Below are 27203 nucleotides of genomic sequence, written 5' to 3'. Positions count from 1 at the left end.
GGTTAGACACCAAGGGCAAAATAATTAAACTATGAGTCAGAGTGACGCCCGCGGGGAATATTGTGCTCCCTTACGTCAGAAGCAGCATTATAAACCCAATCCGTCATAATATTTTTAAAAATATAATATATTACGTTTTAATGGACCCTGAATAATTTGAGTGTTTAAAGACAGAATAAAAATAAGAGTAGTTAGTATGTCTTCTTTACAGCTCTGGTGTCCTGGGTTAAAATTCTGGTCAGTTCAGCTGTAGAGTTTGCATGCTCTCACGGGCCTGTGTGGGTTTCCTATGGGTACTCCAGTTTACCCCCACATTCCAAAAACATGCATGGTAGGCTGATTGGACACTAAATTATTATTATTATTATTTTTACAAAAACCAGCAAGCATCTCAAGTAAACAGCCACGTAGTATTTCCCAATTCAACACTGTAGTACACAAACAGGTCAGATTACTCACAGTTCTCTTGGAGATGCTGCAGCTAATCTTGCACAGCAGTCTCCAAATTTTAATTACTGTGCCTCGTAGAAAATTCAGGGATCGGGCTTGTAAAGACGTATATACGCCAACTCTACCGTACACCATAAAATGCCCAAGACATTGGAATTTCATTTTTAATGAAAAACAAAAACACATTCAAGGATTTAAAGATAAGATTTTATGACTTAAAAAATGGCCTTTGTACAATATAACCTACTGCAATAAAGCATCAGTTGCTGATTATAATTTAAGTTTGCTGGCAGAAACTTCTTTCCGCTTCTTTTTCGTAGGCTGGCTTTTTGCATTTTTAATCTGAATTTTTACTTGGTCCTGCAGCTGAGAAAAGAATGCTTGAGAAGAGCGCAGTGCTTTGTCCTTTCCTTCATCCTAGAATCGAACAGAGGCAAAATATTACTCATGTTTATCTCAAAACTCCCATACACAGTACATCACACAGATGAACTAGACTAGTACAGTAATTCTCAACTAGTTACTAGTGCAATAATTCTCAAATGTTTCTACTACTGCCCCTAGTGGTACACCAAAAAAAAAAAAATCACTGATTACAAACATAATTAAGAAATATAAATAATTATCAAATGCAAACAACTATTTAATGAGTTGCATGTAATGAAAAATATATACATGTAAATATTACATTACTATATTTTAATCTTAGTCGTAGTTTGTCGACCCTATTTAATATTTGAATACCACTGATCTGGTACAGTACAAATTGACAATTTCAAACGCACTGCCCTCCCCCCCCCCATATTTTTTGTAGCTTAAGACTTGGCAAAGACAACTCACCTTAAGTATAGTCGCCTTCCCTCCTTTAGTGAGTTTCTTCAGGTTTTCTTTAACTTGAGCCTTTGAGGGCATTTTGTTCTGACTGGCTCTAATGGCTTCCTTGAGCTTCTGTTGCTTTTCTCTATCCTTAATTTTGAAATGCTTCTTCTTCTTCTTAAGTCGTCTTTCCCTCTTTTTGTCGGTAGCCGTCTTCTCTGAATCCCCCAAAATATCACCAGCTTTGTTCTTCTCCTTTAGTAGGAAGAAAGCACTTTTAGACACTTTGTCTTAGCTACATAATTTATGTTAAAAAATATGAATTTTTTCTTACTTTAATTTCCTCTGGAGCAAGGAGAGTACCATCACTGGCAGTGGCTGGAGTTACTTCTTCGATTGTGATGGAAGGTAGGTTGGAAACCACCTTCACCTCAGGCACAGCCTGGAAACACAAAACAAATATGAGGGACTGTTCAACCAGCACACTTTAAAAAAAAAGACCATTGATTTATTTCAACATTGGCTCTAATGTTAAGAGGTCTGCATGTATAAAAGAAAAAAGTCAGCAGAAAAATTAACATGGCTTAAAAAGACAGCTAGTAGGCACTGGAATAATAGTAGGCAGTGGAAAATTCCAAAAATAATGAATATTAGTAGTAGTAGTAGTACTATTATTCCGGTGCCTACTATTATTAATTCATTTGGAATTTTCCACTCCCTACTATTATTCCAGTGCCTACTATTATTCGGGTCTTCATAGTATACAATATATTACTCTGAAAAAAAAGCAATGCATAAGAAAATGAGATATTTGGATCTCTTGGGTGAAATTGGCTCGTTGACGTATCAATTATTCCGACATGGATGAAGAGCCTTTGATGAGGTTCCCCAATCTAAAATGGGTCAAGATTAATAATATAAACAAAGAGCAACATTGAGGAGTAAAAGCCTATTAAAAAGGAGTGAAAAGGACTTCACTGGCAATGTTAGAGTCATACATTAACATTGACTGAAACTCATTGTTACCGCATCATCAAATGCTCTTAACTTTTTACAAGTTTAAAAAAAAACTTACTGGTTTAGGTGTGAAATGGAAGTTTGAGAGGGCATCAAGTTTTAAAAAGAGAGCGTCCATCAGTTTTTGTATTTCTACATGGGCTGGGTTCTCCTCATCCTCAGTTTTTTGCTGAAATCGTTAGAATCAAAACATCAGAAAAAAATATATCTATTTTTAATAAGAGTAATGTGGATTTCAAATATTTCAAAAGAATGAGACAAAAGCTGAACCTCTGTCTGCTTGATGTACTCCTGCTCATAAATTTCAGCTAAACTTTGCTTGCTCTTCTCATGATCCAATGTTAGTCTCTTCTTGTACTCAAACACCTCCTCTTTAGGTTTCTCCTTGCGAACCACGTCATCAAATGCCTGGAGAGACCCAAACCAAGGGAAACAGCAAAGTGTCATCATGAATGCAGGAAAACAGCAGAACTTAAAACAAACCTGGTCTTTAATTCTCTGTTTAATGATGTCTTCAAGCTGCAGTGTAGTTTCTTCTGTGATAGCAGGAGCTGCAAAAAAAAAAAAAAAAGAATCTTACGGTCAGAAATGACTGTATTTGGAAGAAAAATTGTTATTGATTATCACATCAAGTGAGTAGTGTTAGGGATTTTAGAATGGATTAGCGGTTTTACATGTCTCAAATCACGGAAACATCAAGTTAGCAAACCATTTCTGGCAAAAAATAATTTTGGAAGTAGAGTGTACAAAGTTACTGTACATAGTTGTACAAGCAGCAATGCAAAATTGTGATTAATTGATGAACAAAACATGCGGTGCATATTTTCTTAATATTAAGCAATTGCACGTGTAGGGCAACTATAAGTCTCTCAATTTAATGTGTCGTTTTAATGTTTTCTTTCTCTTTTCATTGTTTCTCTCATCAGATTACCAACTAATATGGGTTTTTCAAGACTGATATCAATCGAGCGCGAGAACTTGCCGAGAGAGATACTAAAGAAATGACAGTCAAAATGATCTATTCTGCCCTTATATTTATTAATAGTATATTTGGGAGTCCTACAACTGAAGGTTATGGTGTTAATTTAGCTTGGTGCTAGTGTGTCTGTGCATGTTTAGTACCAATAAAGGACAACAGGAATTGAAGCTGGTCGTTTATGTTAGAGCAGTGCTTCTCAAATAGTGGGGCGCCCCCCCTGGGGGGGGGGGGGGGTGCATTACCTGGGGGGGGCGCGTGTAACCCTGGGAAACAGGATTTTATTTGGCCGTACTAGTATAAAGTGTAATTGCGCATCCACTCCACTAGCTGGCAGTGGCGCTCTCATTTATTTTTTATTTCAGGCATTGATGCACTTAAAATCTTTTCTGTTGCAGACTTAAAACAAGATTTAATAAAGTTATTCTTTGTAAGTTTGACTATATTTCTTTCTCTTTTTCCTTTTCTTTAATGTTAATAAGGATAAAATGTTGTACTTATAACAATTTTATAAAATAATTTTATTTATAGTCACGGTGGGAGGTGGGGGGGTGGGGGGCGAATAGTTTTCCTCTTGCTAGGGGGGGCCTAACAGAAAATAATTGAGATGCACTATGTTAGAGAGAGCAGGCAGGAGAGAAAAGTGTGGCTCCATTAGAGCCAAAATAATATGGTTTTAAATCAATTTCTTCCCAACGACCAGTCAGATAAAAAAGGGCCGATACCGAAATTGTCAAAATGTCCAAATATCGGCTTTACTGATTATCGGTCGATCACTAGCTTTGACCATTTCACTTAACTACTAATACGTATCACCAATATATCTACTTACCCTTCCTAGATGCCTGTTCATATTCCAAATCTTCTTCAAGCATACTGTTTTCTGGGCGAGACTTTGCCGTCACCTCTCCAGAAAGCTGCCATGATTTTGTGGAAAGGGAGGCTTTCTCCAACACATCGATTTTCTGTGCCATCTACAAGTGAAGAAATGACATGAATTGAGACAAGCAATATCCTGTGAGGGGGGGGGGGGATTTAAAACATTAAATAAAATCCCATTTAGATGCCAAAACATCAAAAGTCCTGTTTTGTTGCGTCTGAATTGAATTTTTATATTTTCTGACCTTTTTTCCCCAGTGGTATTTACCAGAGGTGATTACAAAAAATAAAGCTAATTTTCTCATGCTTTTAAGTTCGTTTTTTCCAATAATACATTTTTGCAATTTAAAAAAAAAAAATTGCAAATCAACTATTACTCACGTTTTCGTTTTGTGAACATAGCTAACATGTTTACACTGCTTGAAACATATGAGGAGAATGTACACATGTCAATAAAAAGCCCCCCCCCTCCACGAAATCCATCTAATTTTAGTACTATTAAACACATTTTAGTACTATTAAACCACTAGTTATGTGTTACTTTGTCAATAGATGGCAGATTAAAAGAAATAAAACATTTTTCTCCAATCTAACATCCTGTTTTTGGTGATTTTTCAGAGGGTTGGAACAAATTAATTTGTTTTTAGTTCATTTCAATGGAAAACATTCTTTCGGGTTACGAGAATATTAACATACGAGCTCAGTCCCGGAACGAATTAAGCTCGTATCTCGAGGTACCTCTCAATCTAGTAGTTTGGAAAAAACTGGCATTGTAAACAGCGGAATATGCGTAGTATTTGGCAGTCTACAAATACCTTTTCTTGGTTTTTCTCATGTGAGGATTTGGATTGAGATTTCTTTGCGTTTTGGTCCTTTCCTCCAAAGATGTCCTCAAATTCCTCCCCTTCACTGTCTTCTTTGCCAGGAAGGTTAAAGGTCACCGTCTTCCGAGAGTTTTCGAGGCTTGTGTCTTTGTTGCTTGAAAAGTTAAAACAAACTGTCAGTTTTACACTTTAAATTTTAAAATGTCCAAAAAGAGAGGAAGAAAACTATCATCACTTACTCATTGTCAACATTATTATCATCAAAATCATCTTCCTCCTCCTCCTCATCATCATTGACTTCTTTCTCCTCATCATTGACTTCTTTCTCTCCATCTTTTTCCTCATCCTCGCTATCCAGTTGTTCGTCTGCATCACCATCAGCACTAAAGTAGTCTTTGTATTTCAGATCTCTGGTACTCTTTTCCTGTTAATACAATATTCATTTTAACATGAATACATCAATAAATATACGACACAAATGTCAGAAAACATACACTCGATTTCTTTAGTTTTTTTCTTGAGAGCAATTCCAGGTTAAAATTGTCATCTTCGTCAGAGGGCATGTCCTGAAAATAATTAACATCGTTTTCGTCCTGCTCCTTTGCATCTTTTTTGTCCATGTCATTAAGAAATGACTCCATTTCTGACAACTTGAAGAAGCGGTCATCAACTTCGGAGGGAATGCCTTCCATTTTGGAAAGATTCTGTTTTTGCTTCTCCGACTTCTCCAGTGCATCCACGTCAAAATCCAAATCTGAATCTTCATCCGTGTCTTTTTCGCCGCCAAACTCAGGCTCAGCCTTTTTCTTAAACCTACCCCGAGGCCTGTCTTTAGCTTCTTCCTCTATATTTTCATTGATATCTCCTTCCTCCATCTCTTCTTCTTCTTCCTCCTCCTCCAGTATTACGAAAGTCTCATCAGACAAAGCATCATTAACTGAACTTCTGAAGTGTCTAAGGACACCAGCATTCTGCAGCTCCAGCTCCTGCCAGATTTGCTCTTCGTCAAAGTCTTCCACCACTAGTTGGAACAAGGGGCTGGCTTTATAGTGTGCTGGCTCTTGAGCTTTGTGGAGGTCATAAAGGGCTTTGGTAAACAATTTAAAGTCTGTAGCCACGTCATCTTGACGGCTGGAAGCATAGAAACAAATAGCCATTGGAAATATTAGTAAAAGACATTTTAATTTAATCGATCATTACTTTGATGTAGGGCGCCTGGCAGATGGGTGGTTAGCGCATCAACCTAACACTGGGAGACATGGGTTCAAATCCAGGTTAGTCCACTCGTGTGGTGTTTGCATGTTCTCCCAGGTCTGTGTGGGTTTTTTTAGGGTACTCTGGTTTCCTCCCACATTCCAAAGACATGCATGGTAGGCTGATTGGACACTCTAAATTGCCCCTTGGTATGAGTGTGAACATGAATAGTTGTTTATCTCCTTGCACCCTGCAATTGGCTAGCCACCAATTCAGGGTGTCCCACACTTCTGGCCCAAAGTCAGCTGGGATAGGCTCCAGCACACCCCGCGACCCTAGTGAGGATAAAGCAGTTCAGAAAATGAAGTGAGATGAGACTTTGATTTAAGTATGATGTTGTGAAACTTGAAGTGCATACTGACTAATAAATAGACAATTTGATAGTATTTATTTACACACCGGGAAGCTTTTGAATAAATACGGTAGTAATAATGAGTACATATGTTGTGATGAATGACTGCATGAATACCTCAAATTAGAACGTAGCTCAATTTCTCCAAATTTGTTGTCATTTTCGCAGTTTAGTCACCACGTTTAATTTTTGATGGTGTTACACTGACAAAACAACAAAAATCACGTCGACACCTGCTTAGCCGTTGTATTATCACTGGAGTGCACTATTCTACTCATCATTTAAAAAGCCATAAACCCCAAAAGATTGTTGTGCCGTTAGCTTTAGCTCACAGCTCTTTAACCCACCAATATGTAAACTCGAAATATATTTTCAAATAGTCACAACCAAACAAAAGAGTAACACTTACCTTAGAAAATTATCTGGATGCTCTGTATTGGCGTGAAGTTTATCTAAACACGTTTGCAACGTGTTGGATGCGTCCAAATCGGCCATCGTTACTCACATGTGAGAATTTGTGTGTTGCACATAAATAGGCTCGGTAGGAAATGACTCGTTTTTTTTTTGTTCTGTTGTTGACGTTCAAACATGGCGTCCACTTTTCTGAAGGTTGCAGGTTGGTTCTGTGTTGATATTTTACATCATAAAATATTAAAGCAACTTTAACACAATTTTATTTTACAACGAGATGCCATGCGATTTGTTACCAGTTTTTAGATTTGGGCTAGGGCGTCTAATGGGGGACTAAACACTTAAAAAGAAAAAAGTTTGTCTTTTGTTCCCCCTAAATAGTACTTAACATTTATCTGTTTTCCACCGTGCGGGTGCACATAGTATTTGCCTTGGATTTGTGACATTTTCATCGGATAATTAATGTAAATCAGGGGTTTTATGAAAATTGTTTAGCGGGTTAGATGAAAATGTATTGGTTAGAACCTGTTAGATATTGGTTAACATATTGGTTAGATAAAAAATAATGTATTTTTAGATTTCTATACGTCTAATTCGTATTTAAAAAAAAAAAAAAAAAAAGGGATTTGAACGTAGCACCCCAGAACTGTGAGGCCAACGGGCTACCCACTCGCCCCGCTAGGCCGCCGCACCTGATATTAAATAAAGAAAAAGAAAAGAAAGAAATAAGAAACGACAACAACAACAAAACTGTAGATATCCCAATACCATTCCACTTATGAGACTTGCTAGACCACCTGAGACTCGAAGCAAATTACTCCCATACAAATTTGATGTAGCTTTGTAAGATAAAAGTAGCCTGAAAGTGGCTGTCATTTGAAAATTGCTCAAATTTGCTGTTACCTGATTTAAAAAAAAATGCTTCAAAAAATATGTTCAATATAGGGATGGTTCCACTTCTGGAACACACTAGACCACCCCCAAAAGTCGTCCGAAAGCAGTCTCCTATAGATCTGGTATAATTTCATAAATAAGAGTTGCTTGAAAATTGCTTAAATTGACTTTTGCTTATAAGTGGCTAGAATTGACTGTCACTTAGTAATTAAAAAAAAACGTTTGATATGGGACACAGTAGAAAACCTTGACAACACGACAAAAAACTGACTTCTAATTTGAAATCAACAGCCAAAAATGAAATTTTCTCGAATCTTTTTTTGTTAAAAAAAACCCATAAAAATGAATAACATTTTTTGACCTGTAAAATCAAGCTAGTACTCAAAATTGTTTAGGTTACTGTATAAACTAAACTGTGATATAATGTAAAGATATGCATTTCCCCAATCGTTTATGCTTTTATTCATTACATAATACATTGTTAGTTTACTTTAAAAATGGGAGATGACATTTCAATATGCTTGCTGACTATATGTACTCTTCTTCTATGTTTTTTTTAAGTTTCCTGTCTTTCAAGATATTCTCATCCTACACTCCTGAGAGCACATTCAACCACAACCTCCCTTTGTCAGGGTGTCCCTGGATCATTGTGGAACCTTGGCAAGCTAAATCATATTGCCATTGCTGTCCCAGACATAGACAAGGCCACGGCTCTTTATCGAGACGTCCTCGGTGCCAAAGTGAGTGAAAAAGTGCCTTTACCGGAGCATGGCGTCTACACAGTGTTTGTGGAGTTGGGCAACACAAAGCTGGAGCTTCTGCATCCTCTTGGTGAGAAAAGCCCAATTTCTGGATTCTTGCAGAAGAATAAGGCTGGCGGAATGCACCACATTTGTATTGAGGTGAGGATTTTATCACACGGGGACAGTATTGCGTTTATTTCTAAGGCCAATTTTGCTTTAGATCAGGGGTGGGCAAACTTTTCGGCCCGGGGGCCACATTGACTTTAAAAATTTGACAGATGGGCCGGGTCAGCACAAGATACGATACATATAAAAAAGTGCATCCGTTAACAGTACATATGAAACATAAACAGAAAAAAAGGACTAAAGTATTGACATACTCATCGCTCATCATTAAAGTAAAAAGTATAAAGTACAAAGTAAAGTAAAAAGGAATGTATTAAGAAATGTTAAAATGCAATTTAAAAAAAGATATAGAGGGGCTGTAAAACATGAAAAACAAATAAGAGTGGACAGAGCTACTGCCACTGGCTTCCGCATGACGGCACCATCTTGGGAAAAAAACACAAAAAAACACAATTTGAACAAAGTCGACGGGCCTGATTAAACGCCTAACGGGCCATATTAGGCCCGCGGGCCGTAGTTTGCCCACATCTGCTTTAGATGATGACTAGGAATGAAAAAAGGTAGGCTAAGTGATCTTTCAGATGAAATTTCAGCACAAACCTACCATATGTTCTCACATATAAGTCGCAGCCTTATAATTGCCTTCAAATTTGTTTAAAAAGTTTCTCTCATGCACAGCCTTTTTTTAATCTCACCCTTTTACTTGAAATGAAAAAAAAATGATAATAACAAGAACTGCAGTTTTACTGTATTATTAGAAATAGTGAACTTTAATGAAATATGATTTTGCAGGTGGACGACATTAAAGCTGCAATCAACGACTTAAAAGTGAAGAACATCAGGACTCTTTCGGCAGAACCGAGAATAGGAGCTCATGGGAAACCAGTTATGTTTCTGCATCCAAAAGATTGTGATGGTGTGCTTGTGGAGCTAGAGGAAGCATGATGCAGATCAAGCCTTTATTTTGCCCTTTTATTTCCACAGCAATGCCTCTAAATTGACCTTGCCGTGACCGTAAAATGTTGGTAGTGGCGCTGGGTATGAATTTATGTGATGAACTCACTTCCAGTTGTTCATAAATAGTGACAGCCTTATATATATATACATATATGTATATATATATATATATATATATATATATATATATATATATATATATATATATATATATATATATATATATATATATATATATATATATATATATATATATATATATATATATATATATATATATATATATATATATATAAATATATATATATATATAAATATATATATATATATATATATATATATATATATATATATATATATATATATATATATATATATATATATATATATATATATATATATATATATATATATATATATATATATATATATACACATACATACATACATACATACATACATATATATGTATATATATATATGTATATGTATACATATGTATATATATATGTACATGTATATATATGTATATATATGTGCCTGGCGGTCATATAATCATGCATTGCTATTTATTCACAGAATTACCTTGTCCAAGTTTATAGCTGTTGCAGCATTATAATCATGGAATTATTAAAGCATCTCTAGCATTTAGGATTTTGTTATCATGAAAATATCGAATTTTAGTGAGGGATGACTCATAAAGTAAGCACTTGCTTAAAAGGATTTTTATTATTGGTGGAAATATTAGCTTTAAAAAAACTTTAAAAGATTCTCACAATGTTTAGTCTTGAAGCTAAATAATGGAAATAAAGCATCAGGGAAGGTAATGTTATGCAACAACACAATTGTAAACTAAGCTGTCATGTATAGTACCCTAATTGTTTTAATTTATACTGAATATTGCTGTTATCGTACATACTATTTTTGTGTCACATCAAATACTGGATGTTAAGGGACACACCAATGGTGGCATACATGAAAATAAATGAAAATAAAATCCTAGCAAAAGAAATGGATTAAGAAATACACTTCAGTATTTTAGCATGTAACATTTTAGTTTCTGACAAAATGGCAGAAAAAATGTTTTTTTTTTGTTAAACGGGTGCACAGGTGGCAGTTGTGTGCAAAGTTCCATTTACATGTTTTTGGTCTATTCTTGTCGAACTTCCCCATCACAAATATGGGTGTGGAAAGTTTTGACATTACTGATTCATATATATTTTTAAAGCCTTTCGTTTTACTGGTTAATGGTCTAATCATGAGATTAAACTTAAAACTGCATATTCAGGAAGGCCTTGTGGGCCCGCATTAACGTCGACTTTAGATTTTCTTTAGCGGATTAAAAGAACTAGATCAAAAACCCTAAATGGTTTGTTTTTTATAGATCTAAAACAATATTTGAGTTATTTTTCTTAGTGAGGGAAGATAAAGAAAAGAAAGCAAAATCTATGTTTAATACTAAAGTGAAAAACGAATTATTACACATTTTTAGATTTTACAAAATGAACTGAACACAAAACAAAGACTATTGGATTAAAATTGAAATGATTGATTTAAAAATGGGAAAATCAGGAAATATAATGTTAAGTACTGGCATATTTGAATCACTCAGAATTTAGAGCACCGTTGGTTAATTAATTTCCTTTTTTATTTTTATTTTTTACCCTTTTCAGCATAACTCATTCACTCTATGTATTGGGACAAAATGTCATTTAAACCTTCCCAAAGTTCAAGAATAATTTCAAACATCAATGCTGAAATGTGCGCTTACAATAATCTCTCAATTGTCATGTCTACAATTATCACAGTCACTATTTTGAGTTATTTTCCTACTATTTTTTTAAAATATATTTTAAGTTAAAAAGACATTGAAGCTGTAATAGTTTGATTTTTCAACTATTTGCAGCCATGGCTGGCGTACATTGACCAGATTTAAGAGACTACGGTTTAGATTATATCAATTTATGGCAATATAGTACATTGACATACTACTCTTGTCTAGTAAAGTGAAACTGTTAAAAATCATACCACATTACAAAGGGTTTATGAAAATTAGCCACCTGTTATAGATTTCCATAAAAGGAAGTGAAATTACCTTGTATATCTGGCATGGCAGAATCCTGGATGACTATACTTTTTATACAAACTCTTTCCATCTTCATATTCAATATACAAAAGATGAGAATCTTTCAGGTAAATTGATTTATTTGGTCTGGTTGACAGTTCAGTGTTTAGCATTGGGCAATAGCTCATAACGGGGAAGGGTGCATAGTACAGCAGGCTTGTCACAGCTCAAGTTTAAGCATAATGTGGCTTGACAAATGACTAACAAACTTGTCTTTAGCATAATGAATTCATATCTTCAAACACAATGCAAGCAGTAAACACATGAAGGGATTTAGCTGCTTTCCTTTCCTAGAGTTTGTTTGTCAAACAAATATTCTGCCAAGCCATTCTGCGGGGCACCCATGCGACGCAGGTTGGTCACCCAGTCTCCCAATTCCTTAATGGACTTCACCTGTTCGTCCAAGTAGTGGGTCTCGATGAAATCACACAGCTGAAACATTTAAAAATTAAATCTTGATCAATCCAAACAGCTGACAAACTGAAATGTTTACAATTTTAGGGACAGTATTAGCTGATTTCTGCTAATCTAAAATATTTGCTCAACTTTGTTTAACACTTACATGTGGGTCATTGTGATCAGAGCAGAGTTTGTGCAAGTCAAGAAGTGACTGGTTGACATTTTTTTCAAGTTGCAGTGCACATTCAAGAGCCTCGACACCACTGCCCCACTCATCACGTTCCGGTTTCTGCAACAGAAAATTACTACTAATTAAAAAGGACATCGACTTGAGCCAGACAAGTTAAATAAGATTAAAAAAAACTCAAATTTGCCATGTAATGCAACACCCAAGCCTTGGGGGTTGTTTTTAAGTGTTCAACAGATAAGTACCACACCCTCATTATCTTTAGTCACCCTTTGGTGCACTCCCAACACCGGCCTTGCGATAAGTGATGAAATAAAAGCATGTCGAAAGCAATGACCAAAAAAAAAAAAAAGGCCAGATGAATCAATACCCTGACATCTTGAAGGAAAATTCTCCCTCCTCGTTGGTTTTGCAGTTTCATGAGCTTCTCCGCATGTTCATGTTCCTCATGCGACTGGTTACGAAAGAACTTAGCAAAATTGTGCAGTGCCTGGTCATCCCGGTCAAAGTAGTAGCCCTGTAAATAGCAAGAAAATTGAGGTCTCACATATTTAAGTGCAATATTAATTACATTAATGCTGGTATAGGGAAGTCAACATAATATAAAAGCTTTGTACGCAACCTAAGTTACCGTATTGTCTCACATAAGCCATAATTGTTACACAAAAAAAACTGATGGGTACGGCTTGTATGCCGACAGACTTGCTATGTTGTTTTTTTGCCAGTCGACGTTGTAAAGTAACATTTACTATTTGTTGGTTATTTTCTGTTTTGCAGTAAGAAAACCACCATTATTGGATGAATTAATTATATTGCCCCTAATGTGCTTTTGATTCATACAGTAAATCAGAAATAACAATGCTTTGTCTGAAGTTTCTCTTCAAAGTAATTAAAACCATGAAAATGGAGAAAATTGTGAATCAGGGAGCAATTTACACAAGAAATTGTCAAATTCAACAACGGTAATGGATTATACGAGTAAATATGGTTATTTACAGACCACCAAATATCCACCATTTCCTCATGTTCTATCTACCATTGCTCCAACAGCATTACAATTTATGGAATTTCTACAAACCCAACAATCTTTTATGAAATCTTCCAATAGAGTTGAGGATGATTGACAGACTTTGAGATGTAACTCACCATGGACAGGTAGACATAGGAGGCATACAGCTCCAGGTTAATCTGCCTGTTGATTGCAGCCTCACAATCCTGATGGAAGTTCTGTCTCACCTGGGAAGTCATTATTCTGCAAAAGGCAATAAATGACATTCATAAAGGTTTTTCCCCGTGACACACTGGTCCCGATGACGCAGCATATAGTGTTCAAATATAAACCATACAAAGCGCCATTATATAACAGCATGCTAAAGGTCAACTCATTGGATGCCCTTGGTAGCGACGTCCAATCCATATTCACTGAGAGGGTTGGCAGCTATTGCTTAATTTAATTAAATCTGGTCGCATTGGACGTCCGTCGCCGCCAGTGGAAGTGAACGCGTTAATCAGGTGTCTTAAAAAACAACAACACAAATCCAAAGTGGCGTCTATTGACGTGACGTCATTTTTAAAGTAAACGATATGATTAGGCTTCTCGCATTTGAATTCGAATAAAATAAAAAATAAAATAAAACGCCAACATGCGGTGGAAGCCATTGTTAGGTAAATCAACAAGCTCGCCACAAGGCCGCGTTTGCGCAGATGTTGACGTCAACACCGAGGCCTTATTGACCAAACAAACAATCCCCACGAAGACAAAAATCAGTGTACTAAAATTGAATTCCCGCATTTTTACGAAAACAAAGCATTCGAATCCTTACCTTACTTCAAAGGGCGGTCGAGAAGATGTGTCAACGGCGCACGCTGTTAGCTAAATAAACAAGTTAGCTGGCGAGAGAAGTCGATTTAGATTGCAGAGCTAAAGAGGGCGATTGCGTTGGTCTTCAGGTTTTGGTGAAGGAAATGGAAGACAGTGGAAAGGTTGCCGTTCAAGCACTGTTGAAGCAGGTAACCTTCTCTGTCCGGTGCCAAATCGAGACTGACAACGGAGACTTTAGCTCTTGTATTTATACGTCATCCAGAGGAAACGCGTAGCATTGACTCCTCCTCCTCCTCTTAAAGGGCGGAACTAAAACGCCTTGCAAAATACGAATCCTACTTTTGGCCCTATGCAGTAGTTCACGTTAGTGTTTGTTTTGCCGACGATTTTTTTTTTGCTCACTGTTGCAACTTAATCCTTTAAGGGACAGTGGTCACTACAGTGAGCAGCTCGTCGAGAGTGACTACTAACAACAGGCCAGGTCTTGAAAAATAAAGCTGACCTTCACAGGAACGACCCAGACAAGACCCCTAAACTTAACGCTGCCCATGTATTTCATTAAAAGTGAAACTTGAATGTGTCATTTTAAGTGTGACGGTTTGTTTGTTCAGCCCGGCGGTTTGTGTGGTCAGCAGGTCGGCCTCGCAGCTCAGGGGTCTTGGGTTCAAATCCAGGTTGATCCATCTCTGTGAAGTTTGCATGTTCTCCCTGGGCCTGTGTAGGTTTTCTCTGGGTACTCCAATTTCCTCCCACATTCCAAATACAAGCACATTGGTTGGATTGGACACTCAATGGTTGTTTTTCTCCATGTTCCAGGCGATTGGCTGGCCACCAATTCAGGGTGCCCTCCTCCTCCCCCCTCTGGCTCAAAGCCAGCTGGGTTTGGCTCTAGCACCCCCTATTAATCCTAGTGAGGATAAAGCGGTTCATTAAATAAATGAATGAATGGTTTATTTGCGATTAACCTACGTAATTAGATTTTTTTCATTAATACATTTTCTGAAATGCTTCCCAGGCAGTGTACAGGTGGCCAACCAATCACAAGACACCAGGAGATGGTCAACTATTCATGCTCACACTCACATCTGGAGGAATTTAGTGTCCAACCAGCTTACCCTGGATGTTTTTGGAATGTGGGAGAAAATCAGAGTACCCGGAGAATACCCATGCTAGTATGGGGAGAACATGCAATCTCCACACTGGAGAGTTTGAGACAGAAAAAAATGGATTAAAAAAATACAATTATTGATTTAAAAGGAGGAAAATCAGGAATTTGAATTTACATGTATAATCTTCATTTAAATTTGATCCTAAAACAGAAAGTCGGCACTCATGATTTACTTTTTCGGGCTGCGCAAAATGATGCGGCAGGCCCGATTTGGCCCCTGGGCCGCCACTTTGACACCAGTGACATAGACAAAAAATGATTAATTATTTAAGTTACTGAAAAAGGGTTTTCAACACAGGGCAGGACATATGGACACTCTGTATTTTCCAAATGACGACGCAGTGAATTTTGGCATGATGAAACCGTATATGACTCATCACAGAGGATGTGACTATTTGTTATTCAATGCTGTTTAGAAATCTAATTCCATGTTCTGATAGCGTTGATGGAAAAAAAAACAATTAAAAAGAAAACATTGCTATTAAATTAATTGTTCATTCATTTTCTGACCCGCTTTATCCTCATTAGGGTCGTGGGGGGTTATAGAGTCAGCTGACTGCGGGCCAGAGGCGGGGGGACGCCAACAACCAAAAGTACTGTAGGCGTTCTCCGGCAAATGTTTTGGACGTTCATGATAAAAAAATGATGATGATTATAGACTATAATCACCATTTTTATCATGAACGTCCAAAACATTTTCCGGGGACTATAATATAGAGTCTCGATGCCGAATGTATTTGCACAATCGTAATTCATATATTATACATACATACACACACACCATTGGTTATATACGATATGTGACATCAAACCTGGAAATTTAGTCATTTAAAAAAACGAACTTGTTTTAAGTTATTTAATGCTTTCACGCATGAATTATGATGCGGTAAATACGCGCAAAAAATAACAACGTCAGTGTTAAATGAGTCCCGCTTGTGTGTATTTTTATTTATTTCCAATTCAGTGTTATAAAATTTGAAAATGTGTAATTCATTTATAAAAAAATCAATATACAATTTTCAATAATGGTTAATAAAGTCCGTTTTAAGTTACCAAATATAGTCGGGGTAGAAAAAGAATAAGAAAAAAGTTATGACCCTGACGTGATTTGAACACGCAACCTTCTGATCTGGAGTCAGACGCGCTACCGTTGCGCCACAGAGTCATACACGAGTGCGGCGCAAAATGCATATATATAGCAACTACTCAAGACGGGCATAATTTTCTCAGTAAAACCCTGCATTACAGGCACTCTCGATTTCATCCATGTGCAGGAAGGAACACTCAGTAATTCAGTTGGATTTGTTGAAAATTACATTCATCCAGTTTTGTCTTTTTACCGAGCCCAGATCTGACATTCACTTTGTAAAATTTCACAGAGCTGTTCAATAGGTCACTTTAGGACCCAGTCTTCAGCAAATAAACTAAACCATGAACCCTGCTTGGAATTGTGGCTGGAATCTCACTAATATTTTGCTTGTACGACACATACAAAATAGCCATACAATTTGCACTTAATGCAGGTACAATATGTCTTAAAAGCTCCAAGTGAGCTTATGATGGCACTTATAATTATGGTCTGTAGAGAGACTGGTTTCCATGGCTCACTTTTCCCAAATAAGTCCAATAAAAAGGTTATGTAATTCAAGATTGTTGAATGATGGTTGAAACCCCCCCCCCCCCCAAAAAACATGGTAAATCATTTAACAATCCTCCAAAATAGCGAAATAAATCCTGCTTGGACATGAATCCCCAATTTTATTTTCAGGATATTTTTGTGAAGCAATGAACCTTAGAAAAAAAGAATCAGAAGAAATGTGTTTTGTCAATTTTTTTTATTCCATACAAAGATCTTAATCAAAGAGACCGAATCCCATGTCGTCATCGGATTCTTCAGATTCTTCCTTCTTCTCCTCCTTCTTCTTCTTATCTTCAGCTGCCAAAGAGAGACAAAAAAAGAGAGTGAGCCCGAATGAATTTCGGATATCCGAGGTGGCAATCTCGCGGTCGCTCACCTGGGGCAGGTGCGGCGGCTCCTCCTGAGCTGGGAGCGGCGGAGCTGGCGACTGCGACGGCTCCACCAGCTGGCATGCTGGCCAACTTGCCCATACCTGAGAAAACATGATGGTTGAGACCAGTAGAAGCTCACAAAGGGTTTATAATGTGCTAATATCTGGTTGCACGCCACCTCGATCTCTCAATGGCTTTGAATGGTGAGCATTCACTGCCATGCCTTCTCGCTTTAATTAATTAGATGTTTATCCCTACCTTTTTTTTTTAAACTAATCACTATAGAAGCAAGGGTCTCCAAAGCGGTTCTCAAGCGCCCCTTTGGCTCGTTTTTTGGTCCAACCAATCTAGCACGGACACTTTTTCCTACTTTAAACAACATTTCATACATAAAATTGGTCCCAGGTGCAAATAAGGTTGAGAACAACTGGCCCCGGATAACCTAAAATGTGATGTCTACATATAAAGGATAGGTTTCTTTTGCATTACCAAAACATGCCTTGTAAAAAGGGTAAAAGCAAGTGGGGATTGGTAAAACTGTAATTGTAGGTGGTCCTGAAACAGAATCCCTACCAATGGTGCATTCAATGTACAATTATCTAGACGTTTTTACCATTATCGTACCAAGTTTAGCATTACAAATGTGACATCACACAATATCACTCACCTGAAGCAATCACATCATTCACTTTCTTGCCCTTGAGCTCAGAGAGAACCTGTCAAAGGGAAGGACATTTGATTAAGAATGCTATGAAGTCAAAATGCACAATATTTTAATTTTAAATGAACCTGTACCTTTTCCAAGCGGGTGTCATCTGCCTCAATGCCAACACTTTCCAGGATCTTCTTGATGTGTTTAGCATCCGGATTCTCATTGCCACCAAGGGCAGATAGCAGGTAAGCGGCAACGTAACGCATTCTGTAACAAAACGGGCCATTTTAACATGTGAAACAACTTGGTTTGGAAGTACTCATAATGTAGATTGAAGTCATTCCATTATAATAAAATAGAACAATAATTAACTTCCCAATGCCAACAATTCTCATCCAATTCTTGTATACATTATTCAGTGTCATTGATGGCGGTGGATGTCAAAGCGACGTCAATGGCAACCAGTTTGTGAAATGGATTGGATAACTTTATCAATCCCGTATTTGGAATATTTCATTATCACAGGACAAAGATGGTGAGAATGCAGATAAAGGAAAATACATTTTAGACATATAGATAGGTAATAATACGTTAATAAACAAATAAATACCAGGCATTACCGAATGCGTTTGAAAACTAAAATGTTTTAATGGAAGTGGAAACAGGGGAACCATTTAGGTAAATCACTTCAATCCTTTTATACAATATATGACTATTTACTGTTACGGGGACTTCGTTTAACACACTAGTTCCCATTGACGGCGCAAGATGTCGAAACTAGTTTTACTTGGGGCCGAAAATATAGTGTAATTCTGCATTCACTTAGGTATCCTTAACATTGTATTTATTTAGAAATGCTTTTACACTTTAAGATACCATGCGTCATTCGCCTTCGGTACCACTAGTACGGTCCGTTCCGTCAGGAAAATAAGTTTTTTTAAACTACATTTTATATATAAATAACCTAATCGAGCACACGTTTTAAACGCATCCTAACGCTATGATCATTTAACCGCTTATTATAGCTATATAAAACCTTCAAAACCCACTCACTTGGGCGAGAAAGGCGAGCGCGTGTTCAATAGATGGCTAGCGCAGACGGAAAGGAAGTGACGTCAGACAATCAAAACCGGAGGCGCACTCTTCTTCTATGTTTTCAATAACTGTTTGGCTACTGGTCACGCGCCATCTGCTGTAATTGCTCCAACAGTGTTTCGTTATTTTCCACCTTAATTATTTATATATATAATCCATTCTGCTTGTTGTTTTATCTTGCGTCATCCACCCAGGCAAATGTAAACAAAATCAGAAAATTTCATTAAAGATTGAAACTTTTATTTCAGTTTTAATTTTATTACTACAGTTTACATTCCACATGAAGACACAACAGTAAATGAGAAAAATAAACATAACACAATCTACAGATTAACAACATAAACAACCACGACTAAAATATTTCAAAACATTATCAAAAGTTTACAGAGCACAAAGTACTGGGGGTGTCGGGGGTATCTCAGAAGGGAGCATCAGTTTGTCTGTAGCGTCCTGACATCCAATTGGTGACGGAATATGGCCATGTTGCAGAAAGACTGCATTGTCACTAGATTTTTTTCTTCTTAGCAAAAACACTTACAAAAATTGATAAAAATATCAAAAGAAAGCTATTATAAAAAATACTCTATTGACCATCCCAATATGAAGATCATTTAAAATGGCTAAAGTTGAGTTGATTCACAACATTTTCTGACATCAGAGGATGAACAGTGACATTCAGTGTTAAAGTATGTGTGAGCCAAGAATTTCAGGGAAACACGCTGCTGTGTGTTGGATTAATAAAAACTAAACATAATATTCTACCAACTGTACACAGAATGATGGGTCACCAAAACATGACCACCCTGACATTCTTAAAACTTTTTGTTACCCAAAAGTATTGAATTGTGCTCGTTGAATTCTACGTCAACTTGGCAGATGTTTTAAAGACATTCTAGACTGACATTCTACAATAAAACTGATTTTTTTGCAGCAATTGAGGTTCATTTATGATATGCCCACTTTTTAAAATACTTTGCATAGTTCAGATTAGTATATTTCAATTTTCTATTCTTGAGTCCGACTTTCATTATTTCATAGTTGTACAAATAAACATCATGGTTATTTGCACTAAATAGGGAAATCAAAATACCATAACATTCACTTGTTAGGATAATTTTCTCTCACTGGGATAACAAGGCAGAGGAATCAAAACAAAAAAACATCATTTTTGTTTCCCTTTGTATTTCACCAGAAATTCAAGATTCGATAACTTCATTTACAAAACAATCAATAGCTACAAACATTTACTAACAATGAAGCAATTACTGAATTTGAAAAAAATCAAAACCCAAAAAATTACAAGCATTACATTTGTATTCGAGTGCATAACAGAGAATATTATTTTATTATTTTCTTAGTGATGAAAATACAGTAGTACCTTTACTTAGGAAATTAAATAATTCTCTAATTCGTTCAACAGTCCTCACAATACTGTTACCTAAACCCTTTAAAATTGGTCGACGTGTCCCCAATTTTGTATAAAAGATGTGAGAGAAACACCAAAATGGGAGAAAATAAAAAAGTTATTTAATAATGTCTTAAGATGAATATAATGGCCATAAATCCCTGTGAAAGTGGTTCCCATCATGGCCGTCTGTCCTACCACAGCCCATTCAACCAGGGCCGAAAGCCGTACACTTTGTAGTACTGCATACATTTTTGATTTTTACGTGTGGCCTGTGTGTGTGTGTGTGAGAAAATATGTGCTGCGTTGTATTTGTACCGTTTTTAATCGCTTAATAAGGGGAATTACTGTCTTTAATAAGGGGAGCATTTTACCAGAGGGTGACAGGGTTATGTAAGAGAGAATCTTGAAACATGGAAAGTGGTTGTTGTGAGACAGCCAATTGAATAGAGTGCATTTATTGTCTTTATATGAGATAGAATAGAGCATTGAAATGAGAGCCCAGTAGAGGGTAGCAAATTCTCGAAAGGGAGATCTGCGACAATATTTTCAAAATAAAATAACGGATAAGAGAATGCATATACTTTTGGGGGATTTAGTAACGGGGATCTATTTCGTATCTTAAGTCACTCATTTGCATCTAAAAAAAAAAGTGTAACCTGAAAATTCCGTACCTAGAGTTATTCGTAAGTAGAGGTAAGACTGCACTTAATGGTACACTTATAAATATTTCTCAGTGGGACTCACTCATGTTCTTATCTTTGCAAAGCTGTTAATAAATACATTTTAAATAATGTGACAAAATAAGTGTAAATAAACGTGAAAGTATTCAGCACATTGAAGAGGCTAAATACATTGTGATTATGAGCATACAAAAATGTCGTTTCGTAAAAGTCATGTAGTTTTGGCTTGAAAGCAGGAGCTTTAATGTTCAGGTGAATAGTGCAACATTCATCACCAATATGTTTTTTTTTTTTAAGTTGATTGGATGTAGCATGACTCACCCAATGTTAAGACAGTTAAAACCTTTTGTGAGCATTCCTTAAATTTCTTCCATTGTATGCATTTACTTTTTTTTCTTTAAATAGGTGTACCGTTATTACCATAAACATTCCAAAAACAGTCATAATGAACAATCAGTGGTAACAAAGCTGAAAAACACCCATGTGTATTCACTTGGTTACCTGCAGTTTAAGAGTTGAAAACTTTCCTCAGTAGGAGTTTCATATTATATATGTTAAAACTCCCAATTCACAAAAGTAATGCATAGGGTGCAAGTGAGCTTTGCTTAGAATCTCAAACTGACTGAAGCGAAAACAAACATTTTATCCACAAAACTGAAATTCTTTCAGTCATTAAGCCAAAATGTGTTTCCACTATGAGTAGATAAACATCACTGCTGTAATACTGGACAACACAGCAGGCAGAAACATTAAATTTCTGAAACTTTTTTTTAAGACAAAGTCAAAGGTTTAATAGGAAAGTGATGTTGTACGTGTAAGATGTTTTTTTTTATTACTTAATACAAAATACAGGCCTTAAAGTGTTGCCCTGATTACAGAAATAGTTAGTGTGGCACCACCACATAAGTGTGTGTGAAACATGCCTATATTATAAAATATGGGCATATATTGCCTCCAAAAATTTTAGCCTACTTTTTGTGAATCAACTAAAACTATATGTGCGTGTGGGTTCGAATGATTTTGAGATAGAATAAGAGAGACCAGAACAGATGGCCTGAAGGCTGGAGGAAGTGAGCCGTGAGACCTGGCGTTGAAATGAAACAACCCTACTGGGAATAGTTGTTCTGCTGCCGACGTTTTGCTGACCTCATTTTCTCAAAACGTGACTCCATCTCTTCGAGGACCTTGGGAGTGTACCTCACTACCAGCTTTACTGTGCCCTGAGCTGCTTTGAGTAGTTCCACGGCTTTCTCGTGGTGCTCACCCTCCACACTCTGAATAAAGAACCGTTCAATAGTTAGGGTGCATAGTGTACCAGAGCTACCAACTACTCCTAATTCCCGGAGTTTACCATATTTTTACGACTATGAGACAAACTAAAATGACTTGAATTTTCTCCAAAATAGGCAGGGCGTCTTATAAAGCGGAGCGCCATGTGTATGCGCCGAGTTCCAAACCTGGGGACGTGTCAGCGGCACGGGGTAAGGAGGGTGTGTGTGTGTGTAAGAAGACGCTAAAAGGTACGCCCCTACCAGGTACCAGTATATAGTGTGGGCATGCCCTTTATTGCAAAACAATTTCGGTTTGGTTTCTAACGTATGTTTAAGATGGTGTATGTTTTGCCATGCCTGGCTGCGTCCATTAGTGCAGTGCGCCTTGTGTGTGTGTGTGTCAAATACAGAAATAGCACTTGTTACGGACACTGAGCCTTTAAATGTGGTGCGCCATATAGTCGTGAAAATACGGTAAATGAAATGCAAAGCAAATGCCGGACAACCTCCCTAAACTCTGGAAATCCCCCAAATGCATTGTGAATCATCCAAGTACCGACGAATGATTTGTCCTGTGCTACTTCAGTGTGGCAATCGGTTAGCAATCAATTGCAGAGGTAGCCTCTATCACTTGAACACTTGTTTTTTTTTACATAAACTCAGGGAATTCGGGGGTAGTTGGCAGCTCATTGAAACATTGTCAAGATTTCAGCCCTTGAAGGGGTTTGAAAATTTTGCCCGTCAAAACCCGGTCGTTGCATAAATAAACAATAGTGCTTCCTTGAAAATATTTACCTCTTTCACACCATATACACCATCATGTAGACAGTGTTTAAATGTGTCAGTTTGTTTTAAAAAAAAAAAAAACCCTCTAGTACAGGGATCAACAACTCCAATCCTCGCGGGCACCTATCCATTCTCTCACTTCTCCAACACACTTGAATCAAATGACCAAATTACTACCAGGGTTCAGGAGAGATTGCTGAAGAGTTGATCATTTGATTCAGGTAAATTTAAATTAAGGAGGTACACATGGCAAACCGACTGGATCAGAGCCCTGGAGGATAGCGTTGCTGACTCCAGCTCAAGTGCGATAGGCATTAGAGCAGATATGGGCAAACTACGGCCCGCGGGCCACATCCGGCCCGCTAGGCCTTTTAATCCGGCCCGCCGACGTTGACCAACTTTTTTTTTTCCAAGATGGCGCCATTGCTCAGAAGCCAGTGGCAGTAGCTCTGTCCACTTTTATTTGTTTTTTTGTGTTTTACAGCTCATCAATCTTTTTTTAAACGACATTTTAATATTTATTAATACATTCCTTTGTACTTTACTTTGTACTTTATACTTTTTACTTTAATGATGAGTGATGATTATGTTAATACTTTAGTCCTTTTTTTCTGTTTATGTTTCATATGTACTGTTAACGGATGCACTTTTTTATATGTATCGTATCTTGTGCTGAGCCCGCCCATCTGTCAAATTTCTAAAGTCAATGTAGCCCCCGGGCCGAAAAGTTTGCCCACCCCTGCATTAGAGTCTGGCCACATTAACTGTCGAGTTTTTGAATTGCAACAAATGTTAAAAAAAATATTAAAAGATTTAGAAACCCGAGCAATGGTGGAAATTGCTTTGACTTCACATGGAGAGAACTTACCACACCGTTGACAGACAGCAGCTGATCCCCTCTCTTTAGGCCACCGTGGCGGTCAGCAATACCGCCCGGGATGATCCGTGAGATGTAAATAGGAGAGTTTTGCTCCTTTCCGCCCATTATGTTGAATCCCAGGCCTTCTTCAGTTTTGGGAAGCTCCACTACACGTGGGTGGGAGTGTCCTTCGCTCGCTGCGAAAGCTGCCACGGTCGCCTGTTGAATTAAAAAAAAAAAAAAAAAATGTTAATAAGACTTCCATGCTGCAATGCATTGACTGCCTGATTTTACCTTTGCGGTGGCATTTGCTCTGACTTCTGGACTGCTGTTAATGTCCACTGTCTCGTAAACATGTTCATAAACCTGTAATAATATATTTGTTATTAAAATGGTGGGTCACAAAACACTCATTCAAAAGAATGTTTCAAATTTATAAAAACAAATATCAAATCATGACACGCAAGAAAAATGTTGCAAAAGGGTACAAGGCTACCTAAAATGTTCAGGATATAATTTTTAAGGTTTATTGAGGGAACAGTTTGGAAGAATTTTAAACAGTACAATTGACATTAGTGCTCTTTTTTGCTTTGGAATTTGCATTTGTGTTATGGCAATTTCCATTTGTGCTTTTTTTTTCTTCTTTTTGCAAAGCATTTGGTCTATGCTGTTGGCTTGAAACTTCTTGGCCACCATAAGGATGACATGGTGTCCCAGTTTTCTGTCAAGAACTTTGAATCGTGATAAGCCTGAGTAAACAAGTGTTTTTCAATTAGCCACACTCAATTATAAATGAGCCACAGACCAGAGAAAACACCTGCGCTTCTTGGGCCTAGTTAGAATTGGCTTTTTCTTTGGACTGGAGATTTTCAGTGAACAATGGCAGATGCATGGTGGATTGTGTTTACACACAATGGTCTCTAGAATTGTTGCTGTGCACATTTTGTAATTTTCTTTATAGTAGTATTTGTAGCCTGCAGATCATGAGTATCCATTTTCTTTATCATGGAACCTTTACACACAAATATTGTTCCAGATTGTCGGAATCCTTGGATAATGTTATGCGGCATAAATGATAACTTAAAAGTCTTTGCAAATTTCTCTGCAAAGCACCTGTCTCACATCACACCGCTGTCTGTTATGCAACATTGTTGGAATTGGATATCTTGAACCCATCTTGGCTTTTGAGAGACAATGGTAATCTTAGCTCTTCTTATACTTGATCACATTGCTAACAGATCCTATTTATGATAAATGAGGATCACAAAATATTGTAGATTCCCTGAGGCAGCTTCACATGAAGAGGAACAAGGTGGATGAACAGAACCCCCACTAAATGAATTACAGTGTTCCCTCGCTACTTTGCGCTTCAGCTATCGCGGACTCAGAGCTTTGCAGATTTTTTTCAGGAAATAAAAATAAAGATATTAAGTTAAAATTATAAATGACATCATTTTACAAGAGGTGGAAACAAAATATTCAATAAGAATTAGTAATTGCATCCAAAAAAGGCCAAAGAAATGGTCAATAACATGGTGAGAGTTCAGGAATGGCATTGATGAAGTCATGGCTGTTTACAGGCGCATCTTCACCGCCCAAAAAAACAATGTTCACAACTCCCAATAACGATGTTTCTTACGTGCAAAAAAAACTGCAGAAGATCCTTCATCCGGACTACTATGATGTTTTTGCTTGGTGGTGCTTTTGTGCACGTGTTATACGTTTCTTTAAGCATTTTTGAAGGGGCACGCCTACTTCGCCGAAATGCAGCTATTGCGGGGGGCTCCCGGTCCCCATTAACCGCAATAAGCGAGGGAACTGTATACAAAACAGTCACACGCCAGGTATCTTACTTCTCGCACAGCATTGCAGAATTCACTCTGCAAGACCCTCTGCAGAGCCTGCAGCTTTTGAGGAGGAACCTCCCCTGTCCTCTGAAGCTTATCAAGAAGTTCAATGGCACGGTTGATATCTGTAAATACATAAAGTGCATGTATCACATTCAAATAACAGGCAGAAGTTGGGTAAACACATGTTTTTAATCCATTTTCTCAGTTCAAAAAGCATCTGCAAGTGTCATTACATCTTATGAACCATATATTAATATATCATTTGATTTATATAATAACAAAATAAAACAATGATTTTTAAACTTACCATTTGTGCAAATGACCAAAAAGTCACTTGTCCAATAAACGTGAAAGGAAAGTATATTAATTTATGAATGGCAGCCTGCAATCGAGACCACTGTCCCCGAAGGGCTTAAAGTTAAGACATAGGTCATTGAGTGAGTGTTTGCACTAAAAAAAATAACATTATGCAAAATTATAATCATTTGCAAACGTAAACGAATCACTACCTGTATTTAAATTGAGGATATAAGGGTTAATTTAATATTTTTTTGCCAGAGAAGCTGTATGTTTTGGAAGCACAACTAGCGATATTGCGAACGCCAAGAGCGTCAAAACAAATTGATAAAAAAATTAAACTATATCGCTAAATATTTTTTAGGAAGCTTTTAGACACCGTTTGTAATTGCGTCCGTTAAACGAGCATAACGTAGAGTGAACAACATTTCATTAAATTCACCGTCTGTCACTGTTTTTAATCACATACACCATATTCATTTATCTAACATTGGTCTCATGTCGGGGTACAATACCGTTTTCGTTTTGGATCTTATTCCAACCAGTTTACATTTTACTACCACAGTTCCAAACATGTACTTAGCGAAAGGTCGTGTTTGTTTTAAGTCAACATATTCTAACCGAGGCAAACATTTCGAAGCTACTAGCTAACCAATTATATTTACCTCTCTCCAGACGTACAGGTTCGCCAAGCGACGCCATCTTATCAACGTGACGTTTTTTGATGTCGCGTAGATATTAAGTTAAATAAAATATACAGGCGAGTAAAATTGGTAATCCTCCTTGAAGTGCTTTCAGGCGAGACGCTAAATGAGATTAGCTAAATTAGCAGGCTAGGCTAGCGGCCGGTGTCATGCGACGTTCACGGACGGCTGGGAAATAAAGAGCTACTCGC

At 37.1% G+C, this 27203-nt stretch overlaps 5 protein-coding genes and 1 non-coding gene across 6 annotated transcripts; 1 reads left to right on the top strand and 5 right to left on the bottom strand.

Moving 5' to 3' along the window:
- Positions 1–635: 635 nt before the first annotated feature.
- Positions 636–7125, bottom strand: mphosph10 (M-phase phosphoprotein 10 (U3 small nucleolar ribonucleoprotein)). The gene is made up of 11 exons (XM_077713882.1): positions 6978–7125; positions 5457–6093; positions 5202–5386; positions 4954–5116; positions 4092–4233; positions 2767–2834; positions 2554–2691; positions 2342–2452; positions 1601–1708; positions 1291–1521; positions 636–867 (listed from the first exon to the last, which is right to left on the bottom strand). Exons 1-11 carry the CDS (start codon positions 7061–7063, stop codon positions 721–723), a joined length of 2016 nt encoding a protein of 671 aa, XP_077570008.1. The 5' UTR covers positions 7064–7125; the 3' UTR covers positions 636–720.
- On the top strand, positions 7046–9839 carry mcee (methylmalonyl CoA epimerase). Its single transcript, XM_077713884.1, has 3 exons — positions 7046–7184; positions 8435–8775; positions 9535–9839. The coding sequence occupies exons 1-3, from the start codon at positions 7157–7159 to the stop codon at positions 9685–9687; spliced, it is 522 nt and encodes a 173-aa protein (XP_077570010.1). The 5' UTR covers positions 7046–7156; the 3' UTR covers positions 9688–9839.
- A 2047-nt stretch (positions 9840–11886) lies between these two features.
- Positions 11887–14468, bottom strand: fth1a (ferritin, heavy polypeptide 1a). Its single transcript, XM_077713508.1, has 5 exons — positions 14234–14468; positions 13557–13662; positions 12781–12927; positions 12387–12512; positions 11887–12256 (listed from the first exon to the last, which is right to left on the bottom strand). Exons 2-5 carry the CDS (start codon positions 13656–13658, stop codon positions 12098–12100), a joined length of 534 nt encoding a protein of 177 aa, XP_077569634.1. The 5' UTR covers positions 13659–13662; positions 14234–14468; the 3' UTR covers positions 11887–12097.
- A 2025-nt stretch (positions 14469–16493) lies between these two features.
- Positions 16494–16565, bottom strand: trnaw-cca (transfer RNA tryptophan (anticodon CCA)). The gene has a single exon. It is a non-coding gene; the product is annotated as a tRNA-Trp (tRNA).
- Positions 16566–17216: 651 nt separating this feature from the next.
- rplp2b (ribosomal protein, large P2b) lies at positions 17217–19246 on the bottom strand. Its single transcript, XM_077713145.1, has 5 exons — positions 19116–19246; positions 18206–18329; positions 18078–18126; positions 17416–17511; positions 17217–17336 (listed from the first exon to the last, which is right to left on the bottom strand). Exons 2-5 carry the CDS (start codon positions 18326–18328, stop codon positions 17254–17256), a joined length of 351 nt encoding a protein of 116 aa, XP_077569271.1. The 5' UTR covers position 18329; positions 19116–19246; the 3' UTR covers positions 17217–17253.
- Positions 19247–19375: 129 nt separating this feature from the next.
- On the bottom strand, positions 19376–27203 carry lin7c (lin-7 homolog C (C. elegans)). The gene is made up of 5 exons (XM_077713479.1): positions 26974–27203; positions 26015–26133; positions 24456–24527; positions 24171–24380; positions 19376–22519 (listed from the first exon to the last, which is right to left on the bottom strand). The coding sequence occupies exons 1-5, from the start codon at positions 27008–27010 to the stop codon at positions 22352–22354; spliced, it is 606 nt and encodes a 201-aa protein (XP_077569605.1). The 5' UTR covers positions 27011–27203; the 3' UTR covers positions 19376–22351.

Source organism: Stigmatopora nigra, chromosome 3 (assembly GCF_051989575.1).
Source record: "Stigmatopora nigra isolate UIUO_SnigA chromosome 3, RoL_Snig_1.1, whole genome shotgun sequence".
NCBI lineage: Eukaryota > Metazoa > Chordata > Actinopteri > Syngnathiformes > Syngnathidae > Stigmatopora > Stigmatopora nigra.
Note: the sequence above shows the minus strand (reverse complement) of the source record. Positions and strands in the feature narration are given on the sequence as shown.

Excerpts from the sequence above, each read along its gene's own strand:
- fth1a (XM_077713508.1), bottom strand. The coding sequence starts at position 13,658 with ATGACTTCCCAGGTGAGACAGAACTTCCATCAGGATTGTGAGGCTGCA. Across the intron at positions 12,928-13,556 it reads CCTATGTCTACCTGTCCATG|GGCTACTACTTTGACCGGGA; the intron begins GTGAGTTACATC and ends TGCTATTTACAG. Across the intron at positions 12,513-12,780 it reads TTTTCCTTCAAGATGTCAGG|AAACCGGAACGTGATGAGTG; the intron begins GTATTGATTCAT and ends TTTCTGTTGCAG.
- mcee (XM_077713884.1), top strand. The coding sequence starts at position 7,157 with ATGGCGTCCACTTTTCTGAAGGTTGCAG. Across the intron at positions 7,185-8,434 it reads CACTTTTCTGAAGGTTGCAG|TTTCCTGTCTTTCAAGATAT; the intron begins GTTGGTTCTGTG and ends GTTTTTTTTAAG. Across the intron at positions 8,776-9,534 it reads TGCACCACATTTGTATTGAG|GTGGACGACATTAAAGCTGC; the intron begins GTGAGGATTTTA and ends ATGATTTTGCAG.
- lin7c (XM_077713479.1), bottom strand. The coding sequence starts at position 27,010 with ATGGCGTCGCTTGGCGAACCTGTACGTCTGGAGAGAG. Across the intron at positions 24,528-26,014 it reads TCTGCAATGCTGTGCGAGAA|GTTTATGAACATGTTTACGA; the intron begins GTAAGATACCTG and ends ATATTATTACAG. Across the intron at positions 24,381-24,455 it reads GAGCAAATGCCACCGCAAAG|GCGACCGTGGCAGCTTTCGC; the intron begins GTAAAATCAGGC and ends TTAATTCAACAG.
- mphosph10 (XM_077713882.1), bottom strand. The coding sequence starts at position 7,063 with ATGGCCGATTTGGACGCATCCAACACGTTGCAAACGTGTTTAGATAAA. Across the intron at positions 6,094-6,977 it reads CATCCAGATAATTTTCTAAG|CCGTCAAGATGACGTGGCTA; the intron begins GTAAGTGTTACT and ends CTATGCTTCCAG. Across the intron at positions 2,453-2,553 it reads AGTACATCAAGCAGACAGAG|CAAAAAACTGAGGATGAGGA; the intron begins GTTCAGCTTTTG and ends TAACGATTTCAG.
- rplp2b (XM_077713145.1), bottom strand. The coding sequence starts at position 18,328 with ATGCGTTACGTTGCCGCTTACCTGCTATCTGCCCTTGGTGGCAATGAG. Across the intron at positions 18,127-18,205 it reads ATGACACCCGCTTGGAAAAG|GTTCTCTCTGAGCTCAAGGG; the intron begins GTACAGGTTCAT and ends TCCCTTTGACAG. Across the intron at positions 17,512-18,077 it reads GAATGATGTGATTGCTTCAG|GTATGGGCAAGTTGGCCAGC; the intron begins GTGAGTGATATT and ends ATGTTTTCTCAG.